The following is a 21,991-nucleotide window of genomic DNA, read 5'->3' as shown; positions in this document are numbered from 1 at the left end:
ACACTGATATAACTTCACGATGCCTTTTGGTATCATAATCACATTGATGTAACTTCACTATGCCTTTTTGTATCATACTCATATTGATATAACTTCACTATGCCTTTTTGTATCATACTCACACTGAAGTAACTTCACTATGCCTTTCTGTATCATACACACACTGATATAACTTCACTATGCCTTTTTGTATCATACTCACATTGATATAACTTCACTATGACTTTTTGTATCATAATCACATTGATGTAACTTCACTATGCCTTTTTGTATCATACATTGATATAACTTCACTATGACTTTTTGTATCATACATTGATATAACTTCACTATGACTTTTTGTATCATACTCACATTGATGTAACTTCACTATGCCTTTTTGTATCATACTCACATTGATATAACTTCACTATGACTTTTTGTATCATACTATCTTTAAGTCTTTGCTGAAATATCTTAATTAACAAATTTACGTCTCCAACACTTTGCTCAATCCATATGTAACCAAACCAGTATAAAAATAGCAATTTTTTCACATGTGTTGCCCATGTAATACAGTATGATTATTTTCATTGAGACAATTTAACATCAAATGGTAAATATAAAAACATTTTTCTGATACAATGTAAATTAAACATATCCAAAATTTAATACACTGTCACATCCTCCAACTGCATATACCATATTCATACAAGGAAAGTCAATAAGTAGCCACAAACTTTTGAATACAGCACAAAACTGGATTAAACATGCTATCAAAATAGTTATACAATTAAAAAAAACTGAAAGTGTGTGTGTGTGTGTGTGAAAGAGAGAGAGCGATGGCTGCCATGATGGCTATATTGGATGTCAGGTTGGCACCATTTCATTCAGGACCGGGGCCCCGAGTGGCCGAGTGGTCTAAAGCGCTCTTCGTTACGGATCACTGCCATCTCACCTCTGCCTGCGGCGGTTCGAGTCTAAGATTCAGCCAATGTGGGCATGTGAGAAAGCCTGCCAGTAGCTTCTCGTGGGTCGGTGGTTCTTTCCGGGGTTTTCCGGGTTCTTCCTCCACCATTAATACTGGCCGCCATGTATAGCCTATCGTGCTGAAAAATGGCGTTAAACCCCACAACAACCAACCAATCATTCAGGACCAGCTAGACACTGTAGAAAGTCATCTGGTGAATTTTGGTTTAGTAGCGGCAATAAAAAAGATTTTCAAGATGGTACCAACTTCATTTAGGACCAAAAAGAATGATCATAAGAAGCTTTCTGGTGAATATTTTGATATGACCATCCATCTAGGAGATGCAGTAAAAACAAGACATGGTAACAACATGGCAAACATGCTGGCAGTCCAATCTGCACCATTTCCTTTAGGACCAACTAGATATCTCTTGAAAACCCCATGTCTATATGACTTCCTGTTCAGGAGGAGTAGCTTTAAGATCCAAGATCGATACCATGGTGACAAAACTGGACATTAGATTGACACCATTTTCATTTAGGACAGACTAGAATTTGGGCTGAATGTGTGTGTAAAGTTTCATTGCAATACTTAGGATAAGTACTGACAGTAAATGGAAGGATGTATAATGGAAAACAGGCCATGATATAAAGAAAAAAAGCTGAAGTAACATGAATACCCAGATGTGACAGTATGTTAAATTACTGTCTTCTATTTACAACTGATGTCCTGAAAGTAGGTGGACATTAAGAGACAATGAACTGCGGCATCAAAGACATCATGCAAAGAACAGTAACTCTTCTTCTCTTTCCTGAAACTCCACTGTGTATTTCTTACCAGGCAGACTGTTGCTATTTAAAATTGTAATTAAACCAACATGCTACATTTAACATAAGCAGATGACCAATTGGTGTGTGTGATTTGGATTTTTAATGTATCTTTAACAATTTTTCAGCCATATCGCTACGATGTCTGCAGTGTGACAGTTTAAAGTGATGTCTAGCACTGGAGCATCATGCCAAAGACATATAGCATGATGTCCCCATCCAGTCACATTATCCAGACACCAGGCCGACCAGTCCTAACACTAGCCTCTTAATGCTGAGCACCAAGTGAGGCAGCTGTTAGTACCATTTTTGTAAGTCTTTAGTATGACTCGGCCGGGGATCAAACCCAACTGACCAACTGGATGTACTTATAATGGTAATTTACAATACTTCCTGAAAACCAAACCTGACCTTTACAACTTGCCAAGATTGTTCTCTTCTTGAGATTTATTTAGTCTACCTCAAATTGCAAATCAAAACATCAGTAAATAAATAAAGAGTGTCTGTGTGTCTGTGTGTGTGTGTGTTTGTGTGTTTGTGTCTACAACTGAATCATGAATCATAAAAATGGATATAATGGCTTAATTTCCAGCAGTGATCATCTGAATCAGAAAGGTATAATATTTCATACCACAGCTGATGCATTATTGATTCCTAATACTAATAAGATCATAGCAATGATTTTGTAACAAGATGCAAAAAAAAAAAAAGAACAATGACAGATAAAATACATTTTTGACTGAGCTTTGTTAGATACATTTTGTAAGCATTAAATGTTTTACTATCATATATACTCACTTATAAGTTGAGTCAAACTACAAACAACAATGATCCTGATCTGCCATAGCATACTGCATCTGCAGATCTGGGTATATGTTCTTTGTTCTACTGATTACTCTTAAAAAATAACTGCACAGACCCAGATCTTCCAGTGCATTATGTGATGCAGGTCTGGGTCTGTGCAGCCTGTAGTTGGCCTCTTCTTATAAGCGAGTATACTGATATTTAGTTTTAAATATGGTATTTAGTTTTAACGTACCAGATAAACTGCGTGCTCTTTCACATTAGAAGTAGGTCATCAATATGTCACCTGACATTAAGTGATCATGATTTTTCCAGCAGTAAATGCAACAAAATGTATTACAAGTCAAAGTCCTAAAATAAAAAAATTACAGAAAGTTTAAAAGGTTGCTATAATGGCATGAACGCATACAACAAGAATACCAAACTTTTACTGACATGCTGTTTTTGCATAATCATGCAAACAAGATTTTCAGAAATAAAGTCCATACAAATAAAAATAATATGCAAAAGACCAAATAAGTTATGTAATTGCTGTCATTATTTCCTCTAAATATAAATACAAAATATCCCTAAAAAATTAAATCTGTCTAACTCTAATGGGTTTTGCTTAACCATGACAACAAGTATTTTGGCAAAAAGAAAGTCCCAGTCAAAACAAATAAAACAATTTTATTTGTATATGTCCACTGATTTTGTTATATTAATCTTGTCCAAAAAATTTTAAAATGTGCAAACATTTTAAAAACTGCAGTAATGGCCTGAAAATCTAGATATGGATTACAAATGCCAAATACATGATATGCCTACCAGATTTTATTTGTCTATGCTGGGTGTTATTTAGTAGTACCTTGCTAACACTTTTCTTGGGAAAGGCCTGAACTAAATCAAGATTGTAGATGTGACAGACAGAATGGACTGAACCAGATCAAGAGTGTAGATGTGACAGACAGAATGGACTGAACCAAATCAAGCTTGTAGATGTGACAGACAGAATGGACCAAACCAAATCAAGCTTGTTGATGTGACAGACAGAATGGACCGAACCAAATCAAGCTTGTAGATGTGGTGGTTGGGTTAATAAAGTATGTAAGATTTGTACAATATAAATGTATGCAACAAGCAATGTTGAATTTATTAAGTTAAAATGAATTACTCAGTACATCAGGAAATGTAATTTAACTTAAGAGTTCCTGTAAAGTATAAATACAAAAAAATTTCAACTTACCCCCCCATCAAAATATAAACTTAAGACCCCAAAAATGTGAATTTAAAGAGCCATAAAACTGCTTCTTCTGAGAAAACAATAAGGCTTCTTATGCAATGCACAAAATAAATTACTGTCAACAATGTTAGCATTTGCAGAAATATGAAAATTTATACCCATACATATTAATTAGATCACAGTATCATACATCCTGTTTAGTTGTTTAAGCAAGATGTAATTATTTATAAATATTTTGCAAAGTTAAGTTAACCATTCGAATGCCCTGATTAGACAGAAATGGCTGACTGTTGTAAAAATTTAATTTCAGACACAACATAAATTAATTTAAACATTAAAAACATATCTGATACTAGTGATTTCTATACAGAGAAAGATGAAACCACTTTCATCCAAGAAAGTTCTGATGCACTTAAATCAATACTAATGAATATCAAACATGATATCAAAAGAATTATCCATATAATAGTCTGGATAGGGATTTGCTCTGCTTAAAAGCATGTTACACTTCCTGATTACAGTAAAGTCATGTGTAAATTGGACTCGACTCTCATAAATATTTGCTACATCATCTTCATAGCACACTGCCTTTCCTTTATCATCTTTGCTAGCCAAGGTTCCAATAACCATATCTACACCTTGGCAGATTGAACAGCTATATTGGTGCTTTGTCCCAGCGACATCTTTTGGATTTCATGTGTTGCCTCTCTTAGCATAAAATGCCAATTAATCATCAGTGTGGTGCATTGTACATCCACCAAAAACGGTGGTTGCAACTGACCTAAAAAGGATAGTTTGTAAGTTTAACTTCAAAAGTATGACTATTTACCAGAGGGAAGCCATTACAGGTGTATTTGAGTGAAAGGTATTTGTGTAAACACAGACCAATACTGGAAAAATGCTTATTTATCAGTTCATTCAAGTTGTGTGCTCCCCTTGTCTTGATCACATAGGAACAGTGTTCAAATTTGAACAACTTAATTTTGATTGGATGTGGTGGCTTGCCTCAGCATCCAATGAATTTCACAGACCCAAAGCTCAGAAATATCTGCTTGATATGCCAAGATGTAGACAGTGTTATTGGAACCTTGGCTAGCGAAGATATTCCTTTATATGTTGATAGTATATTATGGGTCAATTAAAAATTTACCCAGCCATGACATCTAAAAACAGGGAAACCAAAAACTTACATTAGATCAGGACGGAATTTGTGAATAAGAGCGCAGAATGCCAGTCCATCTTTCCAAGAGGTTGTCATGTCAACAATGTTGACATCCCTGTATCCCTCCACCATCTTCTTACACCACAATTGCAGGTTTTTCACTTTGGTCATCGCCATGGTGTCACAATGATGTTGGTGTCTGCTCTACAGTCCAGTCATAGATATCAAACCCTTCATAATCATGCTGACCTGCAGAAACAAAACAAAAATTTTATTAAAGAAAAAACTGGAAATCTGATTAATAGGAATCTTCAGCAAAGCAAAATGTGCCTACATATTTATCAGCTGGTTATTCCATCTTCCTACCCACCCCTAATTTCATCCACCCAAAAATCCTGCTTTCCCACGCTCCAGAGGATGGATCAAATGCATATCTTAAAAATCAATAATAACATAAATAATGCAATTTATAAAGTGGTCACATAAACAAAACTACTGTATATTAGGGGTAAAACGATACTCCCATGGTGTGTATCAATACAATACATAGTCTATGACATGATACATTATTGGCACACATATCAACTTGATGGTCACTTTATCTTTAGGACTGTCAGTCATAGGGGTTGGCCTTTAATGTGAGTTGACATACTGGTTGTATTTCCAATGTGCAGATTACAGACAGACATAGACTTTGCATCTATATATATATATACCTTCTCATCCACGACAAGATAACGAAAATATTTCCAAACTGACTACCTCTTAAATGTCAATTCAGGTTACTCCACGTGATCAGATGTAGGACTTATCGTCACAGGCCACCACATACTTTGTCATGTATTGCATGAATGCTTTAAAAACATTTTATTATAGATTTCATGAATCACTTGTACTTGGAAGATGTTGCAGGTTATCTTCAGAACAGAAATAATAGTGCAATTTCCTTGTGCAAGGAAAATCCTATCTAGAACATGCTCAGGAATGGAAGCATGGATGAATAACAACAAAATCTGTCACACTGTACTTCCTGCTAATGCAAAACAACTGCAACAGCCACATTATGCACTTTTGTTAGTGAAAAAGGAAAACTACTGACAACAACCACTCCCCTTCTATGATAAATTACTAATTATATATAGCAACATAAAAACAGACATTTCAAAATTGCTCCCGGTGTACGGTTTAAGTACTTTATTGATGATTTCATGACCACTTCTACATGAAGTTTCTCTGTGGATTTGTCTCTACATGGCTTTGAACCTACTTTAATGAGTTTGTATGCCAATATGTCCTGTATCACACAGGGAATATCCAACATTAAGTTTTGATTGGTGGTCTATTGTTTACCCTAGACTGGAACATTAACCACCAATCAGAACTGAATGTAACGTATTTCCCATGCATGACACCCCAGAAGTGTAGCCTTCAAATTTGACACAAGTAGACAAGATGAGACACAACAGAGAAACTTCACATAAAAATGGTTATAAAATGATGAGTGAAGTACTAAATCATACAATTGCGGAATATACCTGGAATGTCTTCTTAAAGTTAAACAAGCTGATGGGATAAAATAATTAAAATAGTATAGGTGAGTGAGGGGGCAGACAAAATTATGAAAAAAGTCAACTTGTGTTAATTTGTTGAAGGCAAGTGGGTGTTGTCAATGGTTTTTTCTTTCTAGCTGAAAAAGATAAGTGCCCATACCTGTGAGCGATTTGACATGTATTGTCAATTTAAATAATAAAATGGCAAACAACTAATAATTATTTGACTGCTAAATATTAAAGTAGCTTGTAATGGGTAAGTATTATTTCTTAAATTTGCAATCTGTCATATATAAATATGGATAGAATTTTTAAATTTCGGGTCCCCATCAAAATTGAACAAAATTTTGTTCTCTGATTTCTGTAGAACAAAAACCTAATTATATCCATCATTTTCACTGAAATGTTATATTGTGATAAATAAAGAAACAATACAATGGAAGCCAGACCTAGGATTCTTTGAAGAAAAATGTTCAGCCCCTTAAAATGCTTAAAAAATCTCACTTTCGTTTGCAGAAAAATGAACTAAATTATATCCATTTTATTAGCTGAAAGAAAAAAAAAGACTTTACGTTAAAAAGAACAATATCCAAGATATTAGTTCAATGTAAATTTCTTATTGACATCTTTGGTGTAAATACTGTTTCTTTCCAAAGAAACAACACATACTACTGTCTATAATAAAATATACATTGGTAATGCTGGTGAAGTTATAACAAACAGACTGAACAGAGACTGCCAAATATTAATGAAGGCTTCATGCAAAACAAAAATATATTTCCGTCCTTTATTAAAATTTCTACATTTATAGTCTCAACCATGCCCACTATCATGTGCACAACCATTTTCATAAATACTGAATAAGTAGTCGATCAACACCTGATGGATCACTAATAATATGGCAAGTGGTGTCAACATCAGGTTCGAGTGTTAAAATTACAATTCAAACTCCTTGCTGACATATGAATGGGACATTATCATGTTTCAGCACTGTGGTTTCTCTCCCCCTCTCTCTCTCTCTCTCTGAAGAAAGAACTTTAAAATCTAGTTATATTTATCAAATTAAGAACATTATTGACAAGTTACACACCAATAAACAGTGTAACTGTTACAAAGAAAACTAATACTATTTACATTTAGAGCTATAAGTGTGCCTAGACACAATCTTGTATTTCACTTCCTGATACTGTCATGAAGTACAACAGAATGTGTGTACCATATATATTCACTTACAAGTCATGTAAAACTGCGAACAACAAAGATCATGATCTGCCATAGCATAACATGCCTGCTGATTTGGGTCTAAGTTTTTGTTGCACTGATTAATCCTAACAAACTGCACAAACCCAAATTTGCTGCTGCATTGGGTCTTGGAGTTTGCAGTTAGACTCAACATATAAGTCAGCATATATATCATATTAAATTTAGCACAATTTGGGCTATATAGTGTTAGCCCAAATCTGGCTATACAGTCCAGATTAAAATAAGCACAACTGGGGCTTTATAGTGTCAGCACAAATCTTGTTCTACCACTCTGTGGTGCAAGTAGTTAGCGTGTCCGCCTCATGATGGAAGTTGCATGTTCAAACCCCAGCCAAGCCATACCAAAGAAAATGGTAAAAGCATATGCCTTGCTTGCGGCTCCGCATTAAAAGGTTTGTGTCAGGACTGGTTGGACTGGTGTCAGGATAATGTGACTGGGTGGGACATAATGCAAGAAGTCTGTGATATGATGCCCCAGTGCTTGACATCACTATAAACTGCCACAATGCAGAAATCTCAAAATCATACACACAAATCTCAAGTTTTATAGTGCGGGTTAAAATTAGCACGATTAGGACTACAAATCAGGCTATATATTCTGAATTAAGTTCAAAACAAATTTTTTTAAAGACAAGTGGCCAAAGTATGGATGCTACATGTCAGCCTGCAAAACCAAAATCAAGCTTTCAATAAGAAATTGCCAGAACTGATTTTCTTGACATTATACAGGTGCTATAAACAATAACCAAACTCACCTGAGACCTTAATGATAAAGCTTACATAGCTAATCAGATACATCACCTCTGTAATATGTAAGCATGATGCTCACAGCTGATCTAATCCAAATTCTTAATGATACAACCTGATTAAAATCTTATCAGAAATATAGCATATTGACTGTTTACCGCTGATCCAATCTAATCACACTATAGTTATACACTTGTGTTGCTCATAATCAAAATACATGATGATGTAAAGTCATAAACTAAACCTGACCAGAAATGAAGCCTCAAGAGTGTTCACAATAATCTGTTCAATGTAGGAAGGATGACATGCTTTTAACTCACCAGGAGATAAATGAAATATCTTATGTAAATATGTGGAACAGCACCACACTGTGTGAAACAGCACCAAACTTATTCCTCAAAAACTGTATCAACTGGTTGAACTATCCTTGTCAAAATGTTACCAAGAATTTACATTTAAAAATTTACACTGTTAAAACAATGAGCTAAAGTGTCATCACCCATTTACCATTGTATGTACAGCTACCAGCTGTCTACATATCGGACTTATTAGCCATGAATGGGCAATTAAGTGGACAATAATACCCTGTCATCACCCTCATTTACATATAAGAGGCTGCCAATAGATAGTACAAATGAAGTGAGTCTGTGGGATGGGCTGTGAATCTGTTTTTCGATATAAAGGATGGATAAAAAAGATCTGTGTAAACAGAAACCTTCACATTTGAACTTGAAAATTGTTCTGGCAAAAAAACCCACCAAAACAATAAATTTTAAAACTTGGCAAAGGTGGTACATAGTATACAGAACAAACAAGATGATACGGAGAATCTCATAATTAATGATAATAGCAACAGAAAAGGCTCTCTAGTTTTAGAAAGAAAAAAAAAAAAACAGAATCGCTACTTTGATTATCAATAAATTCTATTGATTCGCATTTTTTGACATGCTAGCATATTTAATACATTCTGATTTCAAGACCTCATTTTATGAACAGATGAGCAAATGTTAACTTATGGTTGATGGAATTCTATGAATTAAGATTTACTATACATACCTGCTTATAAGTCAAGTCAAACTGCAAACAACAAAAATCCTGATCTCTCTTGTTTGTTCTACTCATTGCTCCTAACAAACTGCACCAGACCCAGATCTGCCAGCGCATTATGTGATAACAGATCTGGGTCTGTGAAGTTGGCAGTTTGGACTTGACTTATGAGTGAGTATATATGGTATAGCTGATTCATGTTACTAATATTAGCACATCAATCTAATTTTGAATCTTACAGTATTTACTCACTTATAAGACAAGTCCAACTGCAAACTGCATAGACCCAGATCTGCCATAGAACAAATAACATATACCCTAATCTACAGGCACATTATAATATGGCAGATCAGGATCTTAATTGCAATTTTACTCTAGTGACAAGTGAGTATATACGGTACTCAATTAGGTGAACCTAGTGGTATCTTTGCCTTTGAGCTCAATACATGTAGCTATTTATTTGCATTGTGTCTAATAAATCAAGTACAAGTGTTCTGCAAAATCTGGTGCATCATCTGAATCTTTATGATGAGTTATCTCCCATGTCATATCAGATTTGTCAAAAGTTTAGCAAAATCGTAGCACTTATGCCTCAACTGTCACCAACAGAAAAGCAATACATTATTCCAACCATGTTTACACAGGTATGAAAAAATTACTATTATACAATAATTTGACTATTTTCATTTAAATAAACAAGTGGCATTTTGTATTTGTAATTAATTTTAAAACAAGAATTACAGGTAATGATTGATTGGTATTAAATTATACATCAGCAAATAAAGGGTATTTTGTGCCAAAGCAATGGGAATTATATGCTTTTACTACACTATAGCAGTTTATCCAGGCTGACATGGGTACAATTCAAACCTGAAACCAGTTAACCACCAGTTTTGATTGGTCTCATTAAAGAATACCATACAATTTTTTTTTAAATGACCGAAGATAATTAAAATTAATGTACATGAAACACTACAATATGGGCAGCCAAGGACGGGTCATGGGCAATAATTTAAAAGCAGCAAACAATACACTCTGTATATTTCAAATGTTGGCGGCATCTGTGTTAATTTACTTGTTACTTAGTTTTGTACCAAACAAAAAAGATTGGTACTGAGTACAAACATATTATTAACTAAAACTAATGAAATGTTTAAAAGAAGAACTGAGAAAAAGCACATTTAAGTACATGCATGATACATGATGCTATCAAAAGAGATGTTTTACAACTTGAAACTAGTATGACTTTATCGTATCCCACAAAATAATAAATCCTAGGCAATTGTTATCAAATGTTTACAATTTACCTGTAAATCCACAAGCCACTGAATTACCTGTCTTGAAACCATCCTTGTTAAATAGTGAGGAATATAATGGCCTGCAAATTAAATTTGAACAACTAACACCCACTGACCTGATCTCCACCTCAAACAATGAACGACATACTGTCCACCTCAAACACTGAACTACACATACATACTGTACTTTCTAAATACACAGTCATCATTATTAATGAATACCTTTATCCATCAAGACATTGACATATAGTTAAGATATTTCTAAACTTTAGAGTAAAATCAACCAGACCTGCATCTGTATGTAGTACGTAACTGTCTACAATCTATAGGTCTGTATTGTAGGCTTATCTTACGATTGTTTGAGCAGGTACAATACTTCATGAACTTTAACAGCTGAAAATATACTCACTTATCAGTGAAGTCAAATGGCAAACAACAAAGCTCCTGATATTCCATAGCATAATGCACTTGCAGATTGGGGTCTATTTAGTTGTTCTACTGATTACTCCTAAAAAACTGCACAGAGCCAGAGCTGCCAGTGCATTATGCAATGGCAGATCTGGGTCTGTGCAGTTTGCAGTTGGACTCATCCTATAAGCAATTACATATGGTAGATACTTCAAACTTCTATACATGTATATACAAGAGACAATGAAAACTGAATCTAGTCCTTAAACAACATGAACATGGCACTCAGAATGAATGGTGTTTTTCTTGTTCACAAGAGCTAACTTCCTACTTTAATTTTCTTGTCATTCAATTCTTCAGATTATTTGAATACCTGAAATGCTTACATGCAATCACTATGAAAACAATGAAATGGCTGTATCTCGAGTGCCAAATAGTAAGGTTAGGCTGACTGACAAATCAGCCACTGGCAGATGATAGAGCAAATAGCCTTAAATAACTTTATTCATCTTTAGTTCATAGGAGGTTATGGACCTAAAATAAAAATTAATCATCAAATTTCTACTTTCTGTTGTGCATGGCAAGTCAGTACTTGTCTGAACAACTTTGTGACAAAATTACTTAATATCATGAATAAGTTTCCAGTTTCAAAGCATACAACCAGCACCTTAAATTAAAATTTGACCTTATTAATCATTAGAATTATTTAATCAATAAATCAATCAATAACACTGTCAAATTTACTAATTTCTAAAATTTGAATGAATAATTAATGTGTTTTCATGTGCATATATCTATAATAATTTTTTTAATTACATTTTACTAATAATGTGGATCCCATTTGTAATTAACAGAGACATCAATTTTCATTGTGGACCCTACTGGTAATGAACACAGCCGATATGAATTTTCAATGTGGAACTCATCTGCTATGAACAGAGATGACATTGTCTATGTGGATCTTGTTTGTAATGAACAATAAATTTTCAGATGTAACAATGTCATAATACAGCAGAACTAGAAAAAAATCTCAGTTACATCCAAAAGCTGATGTATCCACACTGCAGGTGCTGAACAAATTTTTTGTCATTTCTCATTTCTGCCTTTATCTTAATCTAAATGGTTCAATATACTTGTTATGATTCAACTGAGAATGGGTCTTATTATTTGGTAATAAAAACAGCTGAGATCGAATATCAAAGGCATAGGTCACAAGCCTCCCTCTAGAAGACTTTTTCACTCTCTGCAATGTGTGTGTGTGTCTGTAATTTGGATTTTTAATGTAGCTTTAACATTTTTTCAGTTATATCGCTACGAGGTCTGCAGTGTGACAGTTTATAGTGATGTCTAGCACTGGGGCATCATGCCGCAGACATATAAGATGATGTCCTACCTAGTCACATTATCCTGATACCAGGATGACCAGTCCTAACACTAACTCTTAATGCTGAGTGCCAAGCGAGGCAGCTGTTAGAACCATGTTTGTAAGTCTTTGGTATGACTCAGCCAGGGATCAAACCCACGACCTCTTGCATCCGAGGCGGATGCTCTAACCACTAGGATACCGGAGCGACAGTGCAGGTGAGAAAATAATGCTAACTTTTCTTTAAAATAACACATATTTATTACATAATTCTCCCCACCATCATCAAATAAGCCATGTATCATGCCATAATCATGGACCACAACACTTAACAATGTCAAAGCAACATTACCAAGTAATGTAGAGTCCTTAACACTATGTGACAAAATTGAATCTTGTACTTGTATTGATCTGACATGATATTTATGAACCTCAATAAATAATAATACACAATTTGCTAGAACCTCAAGGTATATACAGTAAAAGTATTTCATTCACTTCAAAATGTCCTATCCAATGAAACCCACAGGTGCTCGACGCGAGCTTGATGTTAAGAAAAAAATAATAATCTAAAGGAAAAAAATCATACAGAGTGACAAAAATACCTTAGATTACCCCCATCATCCGTTCTGACATAGGACCCTCTCTATCATAATATATGAGAGAAGGTATGGAACTTCCAAATACTTCGCTCCACCCATGACCCTCGATTTCCTTCAGCTATTTCCGTCTTTAAAGGCACGCGACCATACTATATGGCTTGTTTTACTTCTGAGATATTTTTCTATCCATCAAGCCATCATTGACTTTTCTGCGTTGTACCAAACTGAAGTTACGGGCTCCGAAACGTGCGATTTTCGCGAAGTTTTCCTTTGTGGACACTTCCGTGCTCATCTGAAAACCGGTGACACGAGCGATATGGACAATGTTTTCAACTCTATGGTACATCCCTTCTTGAATTACAGAACAGCGGTAGATGCAAAAGTAAGTTTTTTACTTACCATTAACTCGATTTAACTTTAGGAATCCTGTTCCATGCAAGTATTATACATTATCTTCTTCACTGCACAACACATTGTATACATGCATCTCTATTTTCAAAATAGGCGGAACTATCGTCAACGCCGAAATATGATTGGCTCAAAAGGTTATTATCATAGGAGCACGGAAGTGTCCACAAAGGAAAACTTCGCGAAAATCGCATGTTTCGGAGCCCGTAACTTCAGTTTGGTACAAATCTCTATTTTAGTTCTTCCTTTTTTAATCATTATTCCGCTTTGAATTGAAGCAAATATACAGTTCTGAACCAACAAAAACTGGAACACTTAAAATTACAAAATTACAAAAGCATTAAGATCTAATGCTGTTTTTAAAATCATTAAAATTACTAGACCACTTAATTATTACTGTGTATTACCATACAGGTTGAATATAGTATATACTCGTTTATGATTCAAGTCCAACTGTAAACTGCACAGACCCATATCTGCCATCTCATAATGCGACTGCAGATCTAGGTCTGTGCAGTTTGTCAGAAGTAATCAGTAGAACAAACAACAAAGACCCTCATATGCAGATGCATTATGCTACAGTAGATCAGAATCTTTGTTGTTTCCAGTTTGGCTAGACTTGTAAGTGGGTACATACAGTAAACCATAAACTGACCAAATGTCTACTCTCTTGGCCATGGGCAGGTGAGCTAAAAACTTAAAAATGCCAAGTTTGTCTTAGCTCTTTCAGTGGAGGGGTAATTTCTTGAGAAAGAACAGAAATGAAAATAGTGACATGAAATTAGAATTTGTATACTTATTTCCTCATTTAGATTTGCATGATATACAGGTTTTAAAATTACATGTAGGCTCGCAAGAATATAATTGAACAGTTTTAAATAAATAAAACTTTTAGTTTATAACTGTCCTAATTTTCCTCAGCTGGAATATATGATGTGCCACATACACTGATTTTGATGAGACTGTTTACAGCATTTTCACTGAAAAGTGTATTGATTACCAGTATTCTACTGACATTCAATGCAGATTCAGTATTGAATGTGGCAGAAAAAAAGTAGCATTCCCATAGTTGGATGGTTACTGAATGCAGAAACTGTACTATATCCAGAAAGGACATGTTGCTGAATATAGTGATTCCAGAGTCAGTGCTTTTGTGACCAGATATTTGTAATATTTGATTTGGTTCAACTATTTTCTATCAGGTGGAAAACTAGAAACGACATTCTTTTCATGAGAAGTGAGTCTGTGTATTCCTACAGGATCAAATTTAAACCATTCTTGTCCTGGAGGTGGACTGCATGATCCATACCATGTACCCATTATTCTAGTCAACATTTCGACATATATAAAAATATTAAACGGCAAACACATTATGTAAAGTGTACCAACTATGTGATAATGACAAATATCACAACCATTCAGCTGTGAAAATATATTTTGTGACAACATAATGGTTTTCAAGGAGATTACCAATGATATAATGGTCAATGACAGCTATGATACGATGATATCAGAAAAAATAATTTATGATCTAGAGATAAAGAACATTTTTACAGCACATGCATAAAGATGTCACCACTAAATGTAAACATCAAGGATGGAAATATTGATTTGTTTATAGAATCCTTAGTTAATCGAGATCTTGATATGATAATTTAACGACTAGTAATATTAAAAGAAAATCTTAGACATGCTGAGCATTTTTAAAGGACTATGATGTTACACAGGATCTAAAGAGGAACTGAAAGTTTTAACAACATTGAGAACCATCAAGGTGTTCCAGTAATAAAGACAATTTCAACTTGTTATATGTTAGAGATACAATCAACATCAAGACAGCATGCAATTGAAATTAGTGCAAACAATTTTGGTATCAGAGGAATGAGGTCAAGCAGCTCATTTGTGGAAACTAGCAAAGATGGTGTGACAAGAATAAAAGCTACAACAAGAACATCTATTAAAAAAAAAACAACTTTCTACAGAGACCTACTTAAAAATCCAAAATGTTTATACACATCATTCTGTCAAAATGGGAAAATCCCAACTAAGGTATCATGTAAAGTAAATTTTATTTATTATATCTGTAAAATTTGAGCAAAAAAAATACTGCTAACCAGTTTTGGAGAAATTAGGCTCTAATTTATCAGTATTTCTGACACAAAAGGTCTGATATTTTCCTGCAGATGTCACTACATTTAATTTGTGAAACTGTCGCTTAAAGCTACTGATGTTTAACACCATCAGGTCAATTGAATTTAACCCAAGTGATGCATGTGTCTGTGTGTGTCTGTGTGTGGATAAGAATGACATATAGAAAGAGCACATATGAAAACTGGTATTGCCAGTTTGCTGAACTTTCAGTTGTAAGGATATATGAATATTTATTTATAAAACAGCATGATGTTAAGTACAGTATAAGCAACCATCATTCATAAATTCAATATAATTTATAAAGCCTACAATCTAAAAATGTCATGCTGTGAATGAGTATGATGAGACAACTTAAGCATGTCAAACAACATGTTCTAACCTTGACTGATCTGTTGACTTCCTTTCTTTATTAATCACTGGGATATACAGGATTTTCATTAGGGCTACAATGGTTATTAAATTCCTTAATCGGTTACCATATTGCATTAACCAAATTGTTAATTGCAATCATAAAATAGCTCATGTATGGAAAGTGAATTGGCAAGCATAAAGAATAACCAAAGTTTCAAGTTTCTAAATTCTAATGAAACTTATGTTACAGTTCCTGACACAAATATAGCTTCTGCTAGCTTTCCATAAACTCCATGAATACTTTCCACCTTTAATTTTTTTTGCACATTTTCTGCAATGTAGAAATATTAGTCCCAATCAAGCCAACTGTCATAAACTCAAATGCAAAGTGTTCAACTTGTGTGTTGCAAATGTTAATACAACTCAGACATAAGAAACAAAATAAGGTACCTGAATAGCACTGTGACACTCAATACCTGTTAATGGGTAAAGGAAAATTTAAATGCAAATTAAAATTAAATTTTTAATTGACTCTGACTTCAACATGAAAATCATATATTCCAATACTATCTTCTGTCAAGTAAGAGACTTGCTAATAATTTACAGAACTGATGACATGTATATATTTACAGGGAGACATTTGATGCTGAATTATTAGGTGAACACATACTTTAAACTCAAACAAGGAATAGGTCACTTAACTCCATTATTAATCAGGAGATCTACAGTGTGCAAAGTAAAAATTAAAAAAATATCCATCGATAAACAATGTAACTGAAGGAATAGTTTGCAATTTTTCATAAAGAGTTTTACTAAAATTAACCAAAATAGGTTTTCAGTTTAAGTTGAAAAAGGGAAGCCTTTTAACAAATATTAGGATCAGGATAATGAGTCATTTTTCAAATGACAAAACTTCTTCGTCATGGGTTTAAACCCTGGCCAAGTCATACCAAAGACTTATAAAAATGGTATGATAGGCACTCAGCATTAAGCGGTCAGTGTTAAAACCGGTCAGCCTGGTGTCAGGATAATGTGATTGGGTGGGACATGATGCTACATGTCTGTGGCATGATGCCCCTTTGCAGACATCATAATGATATGACTGATTTTATTTTAAAGATACATTAAAAATCCAAATCATGCACACACAAAACTTTTGGATATAAGAATATTTTAAGAGTTATTTAAATGGGATGATTTCAAATTTAAGACACTTAATAAAGTTAGAACAAACATGCATTTGAAAGAATTGGCAGTGACATTATATTTTGATGTGGAGGTGGGTCTGTGATGAAATAAAATATAGCAGGCATAAATAACCAGAGGTGGCAAAAAGGTGAAAATATTTAATGATAAACTTAAAATTACATTTGCTCATATATATGAAGGAATTGTCTCAGTGACTTTGCATTTGTGCTCACAAATAACAGGTGAAAAATATATTAGTCATTCTGTTAATGTACCGCTAATTATTATGAACGAATGCATGTACTGTAGTCCTGAAGGTACAGATTACTACATTTAGTGAAAGAAAGAGTTTGAAGATTTATTAACAAAATCAAACGCGATGAAGCAAAACATCTTAAAGAAACTTAAGTAACAAATTTATCATCTTTCAGTACAATGATAATGGAAAATTGTACAGATCTAATTTCAGTTATCAAGTATGCAGCATGATTTCCATGATAATGATGATGGTCAGTGTTTCCCATTACGCACATTTGTGTATCAGGGATGCATGCTGGAAAAAATTGATTCACATGTTTTGTTGGTGTGCATTTTTTTTTATGCAATGGATTTGTTTAATATCCAATGCTTAGGATGAAGAACGAGCATTATGATGGAGTAGCTTCCCCATATCTCGTAAGCTCTCACACAATTTCCATTGAGCTCAGCATAATGTCATTAACCTAAATTGTGGTTGCAGTAGAAAATGATTCAATTAGCTTGCACTAAGAATCACTAGCACCAAAAAGTTAAATAAGCAGAACACAGAAGATTAACTGTGGATCTAACTTCAATGAAAAATGGAGAAAATAATTCCCTTGACTGGAATATGGCTTATCCACTGCGATTACCAGTGTAACTTCTGATTGCTTGATTGCAAAGACAGAAAAAGCAAACAATCCTCTCATGACAGGGTTTTAGAATTTTAAAAACCTGCCCTTTTTCACCACAAGATATCTGGAGAACATATTACCACAACAGGGAAATCAGTAAGCTTACAGAGACAAATGCATTATTTGGATTACAAAGTCAGGGGGTCATTGCAGAATTGTTGGTTTTTAACTTTGCTGCAATAAAAGAAAGATTTAAAGTTCAAGTGTAACTTACTAAAAAAGATGAATCATTAGCCACTTTGAATTTTGGACAAATATGTTCTAGACGAAGTACAATAATACTGTTGATAGTACACATTTTATGACAGGCAGTAAATTAACTGCCATTTGGTTAAAAAGATTTATTTGGGTTTTTGTATTGGCTTATTATGTAATGTTTTGGTCTAAAATATTCCTACGAAAAAGATTATAAGAAGACTGTTAAAAATATGACTTTAAAGTAAAAGGAAAAGGATCTAATTAAATGCATTTGTTTGTTAATTGTGTGTGTTGTTTTCTTTTGTATTTTTAGAGAGAGATAGAGAATATCTTGTACAAGTTGCAATATCCTATGTCAAGCTGAAAAAGTACAGGTCTGATGTTCATTACATTATGATAAACATTCTATGTAAATATCATGATGCAGTTATGTTTAATTCAAATTTGATCAAACAAAAGAGACTCAAACATTTGAAATGATATTCTTGATGACAGCAAACATGAGATTTAATCTGATTGTTGTTTTACACCATGCTGCAGGCAAAGCTTAAATAAATAAAATGAGTATATGTTATTTATCAAAAACAGCAATAGGAACAGATATGATCCTAATGGCATATCCATGTTTTCCATAAGTACTATCTCAGCAAGAAATTACTGATCAAAGATGGTCCCTGAATCAGGACTAAATACAAACTGATATTATTATTCAAGTTGGCCCAAGTAAAAAAAATAAAAATGAAATCAAAACAACATTAATTCCACTTTGTAATTTAAACGTCTGTTAGTCCATGAATAGAAACAATTTCAGCAATAACTGACAGCCGTGTTCAAATTCAATAAGAACTGGATGAGAGAGAGAGAGAGAGAGAGACAGAGACAGAGAGACAGAAAATACTAATTAAAACGATTTGTTTAAATTGCATATGTGAGCGACGGCACGAAAGTTTAACAGTCATAAGCAAAATGTAATTAGGCTACCGGTAACTTACCTTAGCTAACTATTGAGGAAGTCATTATGCCTAAAAATGGAACGTGCTCATCCTCGAATAATGGTCCCCGTTTCAAACCTTTCTTAGGCCTCATCAAGCTAATATAGATGAAAACTTAAATAGATCTCTACGTATTATAATAAGTAGCAAAATAACATTGATCGGAATTCGTTAAACCCGCTGTCACGTCTGATTTATATCAGTAATTTTTATTTACTTTTATCCCCAGGTGTCGCCCGGAAATGACTGTAAAAGGCCTACTTCAACATGCGTATCAAAGAGCGCGTGCCACAACCTGCTACGCATCATCCGTATCGACTGCTTTACGTTTTACACTGGAATATCCTCATCAAGAAAAGGTTTAGTAACAAGTGTTTAAAATATTGATATTAAATCGCCACGAAGCCCATCTTCACTTTCCTATTAAAATTTAGTTTACACAACTCTGTACGAACAAAACTTCCCCATGTGTTAAAATATATGTTGTTAATACGTTTTCGACGTAGTCAATTTTGAACCTGTAGGTTTGTGACATTGTTGAAAATCATCATCATTATCACTACTACTGATGCGGCTCTTCTTCTTCTTCTTCTTCTTATTATTATTATTAGTAGTAGTAGTAGTAGTAGTAGTAGCAGTAGTAATAGTTGTTGTTGTTGTCGCTATTGTTGTCTTTATTTGTCAACATTTTGGGGATTTAATAAAGAACTTTCTTTCACAGTACTACTAATGTTATCAAGAGAATACATTTTTATTTGCAGACTTATGGGCTAATGTTATTCAAAATCAATCTTAATATTTATTCCTCGTTTTACTGTGTCAAATCAGGATTTGAATATGAAATCAACTCCAAATGTGTGTGTGTATGTGTGTGTGTGTACATTTAGTGTTTTGCTGATAATAGTTACTTACGTAAAAATTTAACTGAATCGCTTTATAATTAATGCTCTCTCTTTGTCACATATATTATTATTATTATTATTATTATTATTGATAGACGTGTTAGCGGACTTACACTCCAATGCGGGATCGGGCTTGACTATTATAGTGACAGCAGGAAACAGCAACAGCGCAAGATGGCGGCAAACCCAAACAATTTTAGATCTGGTCACGTAAACGTTGTTGTCTGACGATAGATCTTTCATTAAATTTTACTTGCTTTCAACCTTACTAGAGCTTTGTTATCACCAGAATGTCGCAACGTAAGTAAAAAGTTGATGGCATGACGATTTTGCAAATTAATTTGTATGGAGAAAAATGGCAGTGAGATTGACAAGCCGCAACTTGTTTTGGTAGTTGTTTTCAAACGGCATTTCGAATGATAACGGTGCTGCATTCACAAATGTTTTGAAAAACTAATAAAGTATCCTCCTATTACACAATCTTTATTAACAATATTATGTTTTGTCCCCAGTTATTGCAGCCACTCTGTAATTTCTCCATGTTGTTATTATTAATTTTATTTATCGAATACCCCTTCATAGTCAGAGCACAGGGGTCATTACAAAGAAAATTAGGAGTATCCGTCCACGAATCAAGGGATGGGGGTTCTAACCTGTAACAATATAACAAGGGAAGACACTAGTCTGCACCCTCGGTAGTACCAACCCTGCGAGTTTATCCTTATTGCGCCTTCTAATTTCCAACTTAAACCAGTCGTAATCAAGTATAGTTCAATTTTCAAAACAGCTCGACACACTTCGTTCAGTTTGTGACATATTGGAGAAAATGCGGTAATTGTTCGCCTATTTTGACATCTGGACAAATAATATCTGGCAGTGCCATTTGCATTCGTTTAGTCTTGGATTTCACCATTAACCGAAAGGTAAGATCCGAACAACCTCGAGTCTGTAATTCACTGGTGGAATCCAAGACTATCCAAATGCAAACAGCAATGCCAGGCATTACTTGATTTATTTTCTCCGAAATTGCGATCATGTCATTTGTTACATCTTTAATCCGCTGACAGATAAGACGAAAGTACATAGTTGCTGAAATTTGACCTGGATCTTGCTATTTGCATTCATAGTCACATGACTAAACAAATCTCACAACCTACTTGTCAGTGACATCTGCTGTCATATAGGCTCGTGATATCAACAGCAAACCATATTAATGTTGCTATCAGAAATCAAATCAAACATATAAATGAAAGTCATGTAATCTTTATAGAAAAATGAAAGAACACAGATTTCTCAGACCGCAAATCTGCAAATGTTACAGCAACTTGAATAAAGCCAGATAAACTAAGCATAGAGCATATGTCAATGCGGTAATCACAAGATACCAAACAAAAACATCACTGACACATGCTTGCTACTTGTTGAAAATGGTTTTCTCCACCCTACTGCAATACCGACAGGTTTCTGTCATTGTTCTCAGAATAAATATGTTGAGAATTAAGTGTGCATTATATTTATTTACAAACATTAAGTGACTTTATATAATATTTCCAAATTCTATGTACAACAAATTTGGAAATTTGTTTATTGTCGATATCACATGATTATTTGACCTTTGATGTCATTG

General features: G+C 34.0%; 2 protein-coding genes across 7 annotated transcripts in view; one reads left to right on the top strand and one right to left on the bottom strand.

Moving 5' to 3' along the window:
- The window catches only part of LOC149803782 (uncharacterized), a 99,714-nt gene extending 80,005 nt beyond the window's left edge, over positions 1-19,709 (bottom strand). For 4 of the 6 annotated variants that reach the window (XR_016420253.1, XM_089953574.1, XM_089953571.1 and 1 more), the window contains exons 1-2: positions 19,463-19,709; positions 4,993-5,213 (exon numbers count right to left, since the gene is read on the bottom strand). Coding sequence is in view for 5 of the 6 variants with exons in the window: in XM_089953574.1 (XP_089809700.1) it covers positions 4,993-5,141 (149 nt within the window). In the remaining variant the exon portion in view is untranslated. Of the gene's footprint in view, positions 1-4,992; positions 5,214-11,091; positions 11,221-19,462 lie in introns of those variants that run through there. The other 2 variants (XM_089953572.1, XM_089953573.1) reach the window with 2 other exon arrangements.
- Positions 19,710-20,504: 795 nt separating this feature from the next.
- The window catches only part of LOC149803781 (WD repeat-containing protein 90-like), a 126,263-nt gene continuing 124,776 nt past the window's right edge, over positions 20,505-21,991 (top strand). The window contains exon 1 of the mRNA XM_089953570.1: positions 20,505-20,664. Coding sequence (XP_089809696.1) covers positions 20,655-20,664 — 10 coding nt within the window. The 5' untranslated portion in view covers positions 20,505-20,654. The remainder of the gene's footprint in view (positions 20,665-21,991) is intronic.

Source organism: Sinohyriopsis cumingii, chromosome 3, assembly GCF_028554795.1.
Source record: "Sinohyriopsis cumingii isolate HCF-2022 chromosome 3, ASM2855479v2, whole genome shotgun sequence".
Taxonomy (NCBI): domain Eukaryota; kingdom Metazoa; phylum Mollusca; class Bivalvia; order Unionida; family Unionidae; genus Sinohyriopsis; species Sinohyriopsis cumingii.
The sequence above is the reverse complement of the archived record's forward strand: the minus strand, read 5'-3'. Positions and strand labels throughout refer to the sequence as shown.